The sequence below is a fragment of the Lytechinus variegatus genome, chromosome 1 (genome assembly GCF_018143015.1).
Source record: "Lytechinus variegatus isolate NC3 chromosome 1, Lvar_3.0, whole genome shotgun sequence".
In the NCBI taxonomy this organism is placed as follows: Eukaryota; Metazoa; Echinodermata; class Echinoidea; order Temnopleuroida; family Toxopneustidae; genus Lytechinus; species Lytechinus variegatus.
The window spans coordinates 77,516,933-77,530,651 of NC_054740.1; the positions used below are offsets into that span (position 1 = coordinate 77,516,933).

General features: G+C 34.1%; 1 protein-coding gene across 1 annotated transcript in view; it reads left to right on the forward strand.

Moving 5' to 3' along the window:
- LOC121423785 (Krueppel-like factor 6) overlaps positions 1-11,256 on the forward strand; it is a 43,983-nt gene extending 32,727 nt beyond the window's left edge. The window contains exon 3 of the mRNA XM_041619276.1: positions 572-11,256. Coding sequence (XP_041475210.1) covers positions 572-747 — 176 coding nt within the window. The 3' untranslated portion in view covers positions 748-11,256. The remainder of the gene's footprint in view (positions 1-571) is intronic.
- Positions 11,257-13,719: the final 2,463 nt, after the last annotated feature.

Sequence of the window (13,719 nt, forward strand, 5' to 3'; positions counted from 1 at the left end):
GAACATACAGAGTGTAAAAGAGAGCGAGAAACATACACGTACATGTAGACAGAGAGGGAGAAATAATGGGGGAGGAGAGACCCATTCGAAATGCCATAAAAGGTGGTTTCTTACGATGTATGACAAAACCATATGTTTGTGAACAGATTCATTCAATACATGTACATCCACCATTGACTTATTTTTTTAGAAAATCAAATTAGGATGTATCGAAAGTGACCATGAGATATAAATGTAGTTCAAAATAAGTTCACATCAGCTGAAGATAAGAAAATTGAAAATGCCTAGTGAATTGATTTGGGTGTACAATTTTAGCTTTGCTACAACACTAACAGCAAAGGTCATCACTAAACTTAAGATCTCACATTCTGGTATTGTCTGATTTCTATAGACTGACAGATCGCATTCTTGAATGCTGTATGCACTGTAGTAGATATACATGTAGTACATGTACATTTAGTAGTAGTAGCTTAGCTTTGATGGGATGATGCATGTTAGAGTGCCTTGACCACCAGTTTGGCGGATACATATGCTAATAATATCAATCATTTTTATTCTGATTTTATTCCAGGTGAAAAACCATACAAGTGTACTTGGGAAGGGTGTGAATGGAGGTTTGCTAGGTCTGACGAACTCACGCGACACTACCGCAAGCACACGGGGGCCAAGCCTTTCAAATGTAGTCACTGTGAGCGATGCTTCTCGCGATCCGATCACCTTGCACTTCACATGAAGCGCCATCTCTGATGAAGACGACGATGAGTTCTCAGCATATATACATGTACTCGTCTCGTGTTCAAGAGTTCAAGCGTTCAGTGCCAAACAGCACAAATTCTGCAGACATTGTTTGACCTTGTTCAATCATGTTCAACCAAAAGAGATTTGTGCAAAAGATAATACTTCTCATGCACTAGGGGTAGTGGCTACATTTCATGAAACACAAAAGAGCATTTCAGTGGGAAAGAAAGTAGGTAATCATTGTGCTATTATTACTATAAACTAGGTATGAAATGTAAGTGTTGTAATGTCACCAGTGTGTTACCACGTCTTGTTCAACGATTTCCGGTGTCATGGGCTGAGCTACTAGTAGCATGATGAACGATGGGCTTAAGAAGTGCAAACGGCTGTTCTTCCCAGATGCACTTTTTGGCTGTCATTACACGTACCTGTAACGTACCTGTACGTCGCCGGCCTACCAGCAGTTTGAACTAGAGGCAACTCCCAAGAAGTTCACCATCTGTAAAGGCAGTGCAAAAACTCTTATGCAATGTTGCATAATTTATGGTGAAGTCTCCTTACTCTGTAAACTCACACTGGACAGTGTTTTCCGACTTCATTAGGCTAACCCACAATCATGCTAATAAAAGCTGTTGTACATGTAGCATGCATGTATAATATCTATCATATTTTCTAATCTCCCAGATTGCTTTAAACAAAGATACATGTACACCAAACTGATGTTATTTATGTAGATCAAGTTGACATAAGGAGACAAGTGTACAGTATAAATCTTGCCATTTTTATGGAATTGTATACTCGGTTCCATTCTCTCTCTTTTTCTATTTTAACAGCAAAAAATCATCAGGGTCCCGTAACACAAACATCTGCGATCAATGGCTAATGTCAGACAAACATTGATTGTGATTGGTTGATCATGGTAATATCCATGGAAAAACAATCTTGATTTGTCATTACCATTGTTCAATTAATTGTAAAACTCTGTATTATAGAACCCAGGAATCAATATAAGCAGAATACTTGATAAAGTAGCTTCTAAATGATCATGAACAGTAAATATAATGTTTTATATTGTATCCTTGTACTTGAGAAGAATGGTACGTACAGGAAATGCCTATTTTATATACATGTAGATCTGTCAATCGGAGTTCTCAACTAGGGTGTGTACTGAGCTGCAAGAAGTCATTTGCAATTGATTGCATGGTTTAATCACAAATTTGCAGTTGAAGGATGAATTTCAACTACAGCAAACCAGTTAATACTATTTCTTGCAAGAAAACAATCTTCAACTCATTGTAATTTGCTATAGGAAATCTTAAAATTATTTTGAAATTCAAAATTATTTGAAACCGATAGGCTTTTGCAGCACCCTTGCAACGCTTCATTACTGATAAAAGTTGCGGTATTGGTTGCATACACAGCTATATACATTTACTTAAATAGGTTGGTTTGATAATAGGTAAAGATGGAGGGTATAGGAAAAGATGGAGGGTATGTAATTGAAGATTAAAGCAATTTCAAGTATGATTTTAATTCTTTCATGAGCAAAGGGAACTGCATTAATATTGTTGTATCACAGAGCAAAGACCGTTTTGTCAACGCAGTAGTACGAATATATCAACCCATATCATACTTGTATGTATGGCATAGCTCTGTTTTGTATCTTCTAATTCCTATTTCAACTCACGAAGAAAATCAGGTGCTATTGTGAACCATTTTCCAAATCATTGAAATTATTTTGAACTCATTGATTCTTTTAAATTTTGAAACTGTTGTTGAGTGGCAAATATTGAGCTTGCCATTTTGCCGACATATGCATTGATCAGCATATTACATATACATGTAGTGCATTGATACTACAGTGATCATTTCACCGTATGTCTTTATACATGAGGTATGAACTAGATATATATTGAGGTATCACAAAGCATTGAGCATTTTAAAAGGATACATCCTTATCTGCATGCAACAGTTTACCATTAAAGACAACATCGTTAAAAAAGATGTCTTAATTACAGCAGTAGATAGGGTCAGTCAGTGTGATGCATGGTTAAAGTATTTGTAGTGCCTCTCTTTATCTACCTTGCATTAACAGTTCAACCATCATGGCACTAGTGACTGGGACAATGTTAATCCTCTTCACTTTGACAAAATAGAGGACTTTCTATCAATTAATTAGGCATTGCATCTGATGCGTCGCTTCTTCCCAAGGTTATCCTTCCAATCGGATCCCGGAAATTGTTTCAGGGCTGAATGAAAATTGTATTTGTGTGCCTGTAAGAACTGGTATCTGGCTACATGTGCCAAACATTTGGCTTGCATGTTATGTAATGTATGAACATTACATACAATGTTATGTAATGTATGAACAGTGCTTGTGCAGACAATATATTATCCTGAACTTGATAGAGACCGTCAAAAGAAATCATTTGCTATTACCAAGCAGAGCAATTGGAAAAACAGTAACAGAAGAATAGAGATGATTATATTGATAAAGGAAAAATGCATCTCGAATGATATGAAGTAGAGGTACTTGCCCTTTTGCGAACCCTAATTGCCTACCTTAATCTTTTTTTTTTAATTCACCATGCAGATAAAGCCATTATTATGATCTTCATTTTTACGGGTCATTTGAAATTTCTTTTGTAATGTATGCACTATCTTAAGTGCATTCCTGTAAAATATACACAAGTAGGTCTTTCTCAGGCACTCAGTCATAACATTCTATTGTCATCAATTATTCAAACAAAATTGGACGTGATTCTTCATTGACCTTGTATTCAGAAACGAAAGATATGTCTCTGGCCACAGCTTTACCAAACGACGTAGCTGAAAAAATTGTTTTGCAGTCAGAATACTTATCCTCAAATGAAAACAAAAGATAAAGGTTACTATAGTTGAATTTGGAAATACAGACCACTCTAGTTTCAAAACACTTCAACTCATCTTCTTGTATCAACCATAATGTAGGAGCTTTTCAACCAAAAAGAAAGAAAATGCAGTAGATGATCAGGCATGTAGCTATGTCAGGGAAGAAATCATCTTCATTAGGCTTACTGAAATTCCCCTACCTAGAGTATAAGTTACCATGAAATAAGAAATTGGTCTACAACTCTGAACTGTCATTGACGATTTACATTTGGCCTGTTGCCATGGGTTATTGTAGCATAGATTTAAGTGAGAAAAAATCACAAAAAGACACCTCACACACTGTAAATTTCACTTTTAAGAATCTTTTAATCCAAGTAGAGCATGGTTTGAAACCAAGGTCCATTCAGGTGAGGAGCATAAAAGCAAATACACATGCTATGTACACAATGTTTATAATATTTTCTTGTGTGTCTGAATGCTCTGTTTGGTCTGCAAACATTGATTCAATATTCAACTTCTTTCTCTATTGAGTTTAGAGCTAAACCGAGTGTCTGTCCTAGCACACTACAGTACATGTAATTTTCAATTCACGAACCTCTCCATTCTCATGGCATACTACAAGTTGTTTTGTGTCTAAACATTAAATGTCATCATCAAATAGCAATACTGTTCAAGCATAGCCATACATTATTTGTGTGTTTGAATGAAGGTCTTGATGTCTTTTATTGTCGATAGTTATCTATGGCTTTCCTCACTATAATGAGAACAAGTCTAGTATAAGATGTACACTCTTTTCTATCATGAACTTGAAAAAAAAAAGAACTAAAATATTTCTTGGAACCCATTGACTCATTGGTGTTTCATTTTGGTTCATCGCACAATGAGGCAAATAATTGAGCTATGTAATGGGTGAAACCATTTGAAATTATCTTTATTTTGATAGTAAAGAGATGTGGTTATCAGTACATACCATGCATTTTAAAAACATTTTACTCTCCTGCACTTTAAGAGCTGCTTTTCTAATGTGTTTGCTTGTCGGTCTTTGGTGGCGGGGATGTAACACACGAAAAGTAATAGAGTGGGACTAAAAAAAAAATCATGTATTGAAGCAGAAGTGACCAAGGATGTTATCTTGGGCATCAGATGTACAGTTAGAGTAAGGGGATAATAACTTGTTAAATTGTTGGGAAATAATATTGGAAGGGGATTAACTTTCAGTTGAGATATTGCCTCTTGTGAAAAGTTGTTAGATTGATGTGTACATGTATATAGATTAGTAGAGCATTAGATAGAATTATATCTAGATAGATACATGAGATAGATAGAAAATAGAAGTAGATAGATAGGTAGATAGATAGATAGATTACATAAATTAGATTAGTAGATCAACAGATAGATGCATAGTGGATAGGTTCATAGATAAATAAAGTGATGTCTGTGCTAGTCTGTGATAGAATAGAAAAGTATATAATGTGTAGTAAACTCATTATTATTATAAGTCACAGTACATAAACATAAAGAAAAAAGAGCTCTTTTTATTTTGAACGTTTTATTTTTTTTAACATTGTAAAATTTCCAATATGTGCAACTCTTCTAAATGCATCTAGATGTTTGAGATGTTTGTATAGTATCTTCATCGTGAAGAATTTTGTGTGGATGTGTGTGAGCGAGAAAATGTTCCATGAGAAAATGGAAAAATATCTGGTATGTTGACAATATAAATACAAAGTACAAAAGAATCTTGTCATGTAGGAGATAACAGAAGATTGTTGACACTTCAGTTTCTTATTGTCATTGGCAATTTGACACCAAAGAGAACTTGAAAGAATCTGAACAGCAAGAAAATTAAATCTGCATTTCGTCTTTGGTAAGGCCCTGTTCAGAGCCACCTTCTCAAACCAATTCTTGTCAAATCAATTCAGTGAACCATTTCAGTAGATCACTTTGTTAGCATTCACAATCACTCTGTTAGCTTGTGAACCAGTTCAAACCAAAGCAGTTCTTAAAACCACAGTGTTCTTGTAATTTGTTACTTTAGATCACTTAAGATGGTTTCATAGATCACTAAGAGGGTTCGTTGTTGTTCAAACTCCCACTGAATCAGTCAGATAGGTCCAGGAAAGCTACCATGGACAGGGTTTAAACTATTTCTGGCAAGTTTACAGAAATACAGCTACAATAATGAAACTGAAGCCGCGAACTGGACTGTCGCTTTAAAAACATGACTCATGTTATCTTGAAGATCATCAAGGTATGTTGTCTGTTAATTGGAATAAGTAATTAGGTCAGGAATTGTTATACCTAACACTAATGACGGCTACATCTTTTTATTGTAGCCTGAGGGTGTAATGTGGTGTATGTATGGAGATAGCATTGCATTAATTATTAGTAAATGTAGCCTACTTATAGCTCTCCTATTGTGCTGTAGCTTACATAGCCTTGAATAGATAGCCCAAAAGACAAAAAAATAAATAAATAAAAAAAAACTAACTACACATAACAACCAAATCACCAATATTGTTAGAACGGGCAGGTATTCGGGTAAGGATCTTTATGCACATTAATATTGATAAGTTGTGATAGCAGAAATTGATTGTGAATGTAATTATGATATTTCATCCCAAATTTTTGAGGGCTTGCATGAGGAGCTTGTTCATTTGTTATCTCTAAGACATCAAATGGTGCAAAATACACTATTACCATGGCAATCTGGCATCGATTGGATTGTTCCAGCCTGCATTTATGTATAGCAAAGGAAAGAAGGATAGATAGTCCTTTTAGTGGTGAGACCTGATTTATGTCCTCTTGTAAGCACGAGGAAAAAAATATGAGTCATGTTCAGTTCCATTCAAGCATTAAAAACAAGTACAATTTTGTCCAGTGTGGACTTAGGTTTTGAATATTTTAGTATGATATTTTAGACATTTAGAACCTGTTTTGGTCATTATGGCTGTACCTCAAGGGTCCCCACTAGGGCCTATTTCTTTCATTTTAATAGATTCACATGGTCTCCTTATTTGTTAGAGCAACCAAGCAAGTAGATCAAGTGAGTCATTAATTGCCAGTGGGTTCCTGGGGGAGGATTTAAAGGGAAAGCCCCATGCAAGCTCAGTCATATTTTGCACATGATTTGCAACAATATTTAAGTTAAAAATTATCAAGGGCAGTCAAGTATGTCCATATATGGACATATATATTGGCCAATTGCCACAGAATGATACTATAAAACAAAAGAAAAGGACTGAATAGCAAAATGTAATCAAGTACATACAAAGTTGTTATTATTTGTGATTTTTTTTGTGTCACCTCAACACCAAAACGGGAGACATTCCATCACAAATTGGTATAAATCAATATCTGGTTGTTGTTTTTTGCAGTTAAAGGGGATTTTTTTTTGTCCACATACACGTACTGTTATTAATTTTCCTGATTGAGTTTAAAGGGTAAAATTCAATACAGAAAACTTGGAAAAAAAAATAAGTTAGCAAATATAGTAATATTGTAAGTAACTTAGTTCTAGATAGTTTAGTAAATTCATTTTGTAAATTTCGTTTCCTAATATATGAAAATACTACAAACAAAAATAGAGTACTATATATGTAAAGATATATAAATATATATATATGAATATATAAATATTAATATTTGCTATGTTTTGTGTAATTTGGAAGAAGGGTATAAAGTGCGTAAGAATGTAAATTTGATGACCCTAGGTCTATTGTATGATTTATTTTGCATACCAAATTAAAATAATTTTAGAAGATTGATTTAATTTATGCATATAAATTATGTGTATTTGCAAGGTTTGCTATAAAGTCCCATTACAGGGGGAACAACATGGGGTGTTCATTGTTGTGTAATCTTAATTCTCTTAAGGAAATATGAACAAGGACTTTCTTGCAGGTACCAAATGTATCGGATCTATGAAAGAAATAAGTTTCCCCTTACATTAAGTATGAATGTCTTATGGCCTGTCATTTAGGTACGAGAATGGAGGTAGACACAGATTGATACATTGTGTAGTACATGTGGTATGCCTAGCTATCATGCAGGCATTTGTATGGAGGTCATGTGTCAAGAGTCAAAGGTCATTTGAGGTCAGTATCTTGGATATTGTCTTGTACCTTTATTAGACCATACTCAGCCACAGGGTTTGTAAATGACTTAGTGGAATCTGTAAGTACAAGAGTGGAACCTTTACCTTATGTTGGGCTTAAAGGTCACTTTGAGGGGTCATCTGAGGTCGAATGTTGAGGTTAAATCTATTTTAAATTCCTGTCTTGGTTTTTTTATTAGACTCAGAGCAATCAGATATTGCTTACCTGGCCATGATTTATCAGCTAGAGCATATGATTCTAGTAATAAAAGACTAAAGGACAAAAGATATAATTAAAAAGTTTTTAATATTCCATGTAGGCCTAGATATTGTTCCTGAATTCTATTGTTTTTTATCTGTTTTCATCTCATTTCACAAAAATGTGATTTTATCTTAAAAATGTGATTTTATCAGCCAGTGCATTCCTTTTTTAATTGTGTTTTGATCATTGATAATGCCTTGTAAATGAGGAAATCCAAGTCCCAAGATATAATGTTTACATGTATGCATTTTGTCATTACAATACCAACTGTAAATTTTCACATGGGCCAATCATTAACCAGTTACAATGTATTAAAATAACATTCGACTATGCTGAACCAGCAATGGCATAATTTGTCATCGAGAACCTGTTAAGTGCTCCTAGGATGTGATGTATACTTGTGAATTTGTCACTAAGTTGACTAATCAGCTCACTCCTCATGTTAATAAATGGGTAGTGAATTTATTTTGCCTTTTTTGTTAGCTGTTGTATTATGATGTTGCTGGCTTTCCATAATTAAAATCATGATTTCTATAGATTTCTTGTTACCTTAGGGGGGACTGTTTGAAATTTGTGCCTGGGATTGCCGCGCATGGCTATATAAGAGTGATTTCACTGAATTGAATTGGAGTCCTGTAGGCCAATTGTTCATCCAAAGAATACAACATTTATTCCGAAAGAAATTCTTATTGTCTAAACATTTTTTAATCCATATATTTCATTCTCAAATGTTTGATTTGGTCGTGTATGCTTTATGAATAGATAAGTGTACAGCATATTCAACATACCAATAATTGAAAGGGAATAGTAAATTATAGTTACGCATTGCTCATTGAGACTGCATAAATGCAGTTTACATTTGACCTCTGAATGTGATAAATTGATTAATTACCAAGGTAATGTCATGGTACTGGAGTGTTGTGCTTTCTTAACAGGATGTTTTTCTGTTGAAATGAACAAATTCTCTGAACAATCGTTGTGAAGTAAACTGATGTCATCAAGCCTTCAAGTTTATGCTTGTTTACTGTATACGTTATAATAGATATACATGTTTCAGTGTATAGTGGCTAATGAAGATCATGTTGGCAAATTTGTTTATTGTATCAAGGCATTTTGATGCTTCTTAAAAAGAGGTAATGATTCAAATGTCTCTATGATCATGGATATTTTTATGTATCAATTCTCTATTTTCTATTCACTTAGTGGAAATGTATGGTTGCTTTACATTATTTGTATCTCTGAATAAAACATCTGACATATCAACATGTCTTTGAACAAGGCATCAGTGCTTTTTTTAATAGTCCCAATGTATACAGGGAACATTAGTAGTCATATCAACATGAAATACATTTTTTTATAAGTTATAACTTTTATAAGATTTTATACTGTGTACTGTTAATCAGTGGTTTTCAACATCTTTTTATTTTCATGCATCAAATTCTTGTACCTCATTTGTGTTAAACAACTGCTGCATTTTATGAACACATAACACAAAAGAGTAATGTTTAATGCAGGAAATGCACTTAATATTCAAAATATATCTAATATTGATATACAAAAAATTTTTTTTGTCATGTAACTAAATTTAATCCACATGTCTATACATATATATCCTGTAATACAATAATGTAATTATCTGTTCTCATTGCATTTCATTATAATAAGAATGGAAATTACATTATATACATGCAAAGTAAATTTTGTTAGGTTTTGTTAGGTTCGTCCACATACTATCTATATTAATGAGATAAATATGTAATTGGAATTTCATATATTCACTTCTAGTGAATGGGAAAAAATAGTTCAAGGCAGTTCACAAAGGCATGTGCATTAAAACTAGTTACATCACAAAAAATATTCTGTGGGCAGAAATACAGTGCATTTACATAGTAATATCAATATCCTGTTATTTTGTCATAGTCACCTACAGTTAAGAGTGAACCACACTGTTAATGTGGTTTATCATTGTGTAGATCTGTCTGTAATAATTCATTCCAATTTCTTGGAAACATTGCCTTGTATCTTTATTTCAAGAATGTGTTTCATGCACTTCCGGTAATCTATTTATTTTTAAAGATATGTTAGTATATTCCACATTTATGACCACAGTAAAACAGAAGATGCTTCATTTTTGTCTGGAAGTGGCGGAAGGATTTAAGCTGCATCCGACAATATTTTTCAATCAGCATCCTTTAATCAAAAGTGGATTATTTTGCTCTCGGTCTCCGTACTGATTATGGTTTTGTGTCAAGTACCGATCTCATGTTAAAATGGGTGTGAACCCCATTCCCGCATGATTAGAATTTCCCTTTATTTTCTCATACATTTATCTATCAGCCTGAGCTGATTCAGTCTTCAGATTCTAGCCTGATCAGTCCACATTGATGTTAATCTTCATTTTCAAGAAAATTAAATCAACCCAAAAATGATAGCGTATAGTCCAGGCGTCGACGGCAGTTATTTTTTTTGTCTTTGCCACAACTTGTATTCTTTGCCGCATCACACGTATTGCTTGCATTCAGCATAACAGTAAAGACAATAACTGCAGCCTTTGACTACATTATAGGCCACCCAAGATGAGGAATTCTCACTTGTCATTGCTCACTTACGGGCCCCATTTATGAAAAGCATGTGCTGGTATTAGGAATATAAAGTATTACCCTGCGCCAAAATCTGAATGCATCTTCACTTTGGAAAAAAATGCGACTCTGCAAGTTGGCTCAGGATTACACTGTTGATATGATACTCGTGGAATATCCCTCTTATTGCAATCTCTAATAATCTTGTATTTTCTGATGTGTTATTTGGCCACATTTGCAATGTTGGATAATTTGGAAATTCTGGCTGTTTTAGACATACCACATTTTGTCAATTTCGGCATAAAATCTTGGTTAACATTAATAAATGAAGGTATTTAAACTAAATGAGGTATTTAAACTAAAAGTATGAACTTGGAAAGTAGTGAATTTTCTGTCACTATCAAAATCCATTATTTTTGTTATTCTTTATGTCATTATTAACCTTTTTCACTTTTATTATTTATGATTCTCTTATTGCTTCTACTATTACAATGATTATCATTTATTCCTATCACTATGTTATATTATTACTTTCAATATGAGCATTTAAATTAGTGGTTTCAATTTCTCCTGATCAGGTCCTATATAACAATTATTGTCATTAATATTATGGAAATATGTTCGTATGCATTTGTATTTAAAAACAAAAGTATAAAACTCATGTATACAGTCTTGATTAATTAAAATGTCAGTTTACTATGTCAAAAGGAGTACAAAATTTCATGCATTTAATTTATTTGTATTTGAACATACATGAGAAGGTACAAGATAGTAAGAGTTTGAGAGATTGCCGGAGAGATTGCCACTTGCTTGCGAAGGGGAGTCAATGCTGAAAAAGATTATAATGAAGATAGTAGTGATGATGTTGAATATAATGATGGTGATACTTGTGATGGTGATGATGGTGATGGTAATGGCGATGATGGTGGTAGTGATGCTGATGATGATTGTGGTGATGATGGTGATGATGATACATGTATATGATGGTGATGGTGATGATGATGCTGATGATAATGTGATGATGATGATGATGGTGGTGATGATGAAGATGGAAGTGGTCATGACGTGATGATGACGGTAATGGTGATGATGATGATGATGGTGGTGGTGGTGATGACAATGATGCTGATGCGGTTGTTCTAGGTTGTTACATCAGATTCCCTATCATCTAAATCATAATTAGCTCAGTCGAATCCCACCCTTATGATATGAAAATTCATATTGCTCACAATCATCTAATACATTAGCAAAGTTTATAAGCGTGAGAGCAAGTTGCCCACCCCACCCCAGAATCTCAAACTGGCTGTTATGTGCTCATAGATGGCGCAAAGCCAGAATGAGTTTATGGGTGAATTGATGATGGCGGGTCGTATATAGATTTATAATTTCGTTCTTTCGAAACATTTTGGAGCTGGCCAAAATTAACTGTGCAGGATGAGAACACGAAGGACAATGGAAAAAATAATCAAGAAAAAAAAATCGTCAGTTCATTTTCAAAATTCTTGATAAAATAATGTCTCCTTAGCTATCACTAAAGACCTATATATTAGATTAATTTTATTTCGGTTCATAATTATAGGTAAGGTCCATCTTAGCAATAGTATTCTCCCAACTAGTTAAGAATTTTTATAGAATGAAGACGATTTGTAAAGCATGTTAATTTATAATATTGTACTGTACATTCCCTAAATTTAAAGGTCAAGTGCACCCCATGAAATTTGCTGATTTGAATCAATAGAGAAAAAAAAGCATAACGCTGAAAATTTCATCAAAATCGGATGTAACTTTATGATATTTTTAAGTTTTGCTTACAATTTTTCAAACTGAAAATGTCATTAAAATCTTATATAAACTATTAAAGAAAGTTGTTACCGTTTCACATTATTTGCACATCGATCCTGGTTGGTATGCAAATGAGAGACTAATGACGTAACCGGTGACGTAACCCACCCACTATTCGTTTTGTATGATCCTATTTTATCATATAAAATGTGAAACATTCTAATTTTCTCCTCGATGTGAAACAGAGTTATAGTATAGTCCTCATTAAACAGGTGGAATTGCCATTGTTCTAACTTTTGTTCAGTCAAGTTGGTCATTATTGTCAAATCTGTAAAAATTGAAAACCAAAAGAAAATAAATTTTGAGGGAGGGGCATCATCGACCCGCTCATTTGCATGTCACTGAGTTGTTACAACTCAGTGACATGCAAATGAGCGGGTCGATGATGCCCCTCCCTCAAAATTTATTTTGTTTTGGTTTTCAATTTTTTTTCAAGTTCCAATCAGGGTCTGTGCCTGCAGACTAATCAAAACCGTTCTGCGGCCCAGCCCATGGCCCAGCCTCAGTAATTCTGCAGGCACAGACCCTGATTGGACCTTTGATCAACAAGTGTGTCTTTACGCGAAGACTAGCATAGGCGGATCCAGGGGGGCCGAGGGGCCCGCCCCCCCCCCTTTGGCGGAGCAAAAGAAAAGAAAAAAGGGGGAAAGAAAGGAAAAAAGAAAAAAAGGGAAAAGAGAGGAGAAAAAAGGAAGGCAAGCATAAGAGGAGGAAGATGAGTGAATAAATTAAGATGAGGGGATTACTTTGGAAAATATTTCTTTTTTAATCTTTCATGTCGGGATATAAGATTTTTGCTTGCACTTCGCGCTTGCATTGCCTTTTAGGTGATATCTTGCTCAATATGGACCTTAAAATATCAAATTTTGAAGTCAATATAACATATTTCAGCTGGGAAATTGAACTTTCATTATTTTGTTTTATTTACAAATTAATTTTTTAAAAGTGTAAAAATTTCGGTTTTATGCACTCGCAATATTTGAATGTTGAAATATGTAACGTCTTTATGGCTAAGTTCAGCAGTCCATAACAGGTACATTTTCGATCAGCTCAAAACGTATATAAAAATTTTCAGCTCGCGCTCTGCGCTCGCATTTTTAATGTAAGGAAGATCCCCACTTCCTCATCATTTTCATGATTTACAAAACTTGAATAGTGTCTCGCTCAGTAGGTCTAAATCCCGCATTTTTTTTGCTCATGCTTAATTTGCGCTCGCATCAATCGTTTAGTTATATACCTTGCAAAAAGTGCTTAGAATTTCCATTCCTTAGGTAAAAATGTAAAAAAAATCAGCTCGAGCTTCGCGCTCGCATTATTTAATTTTTTTTTAA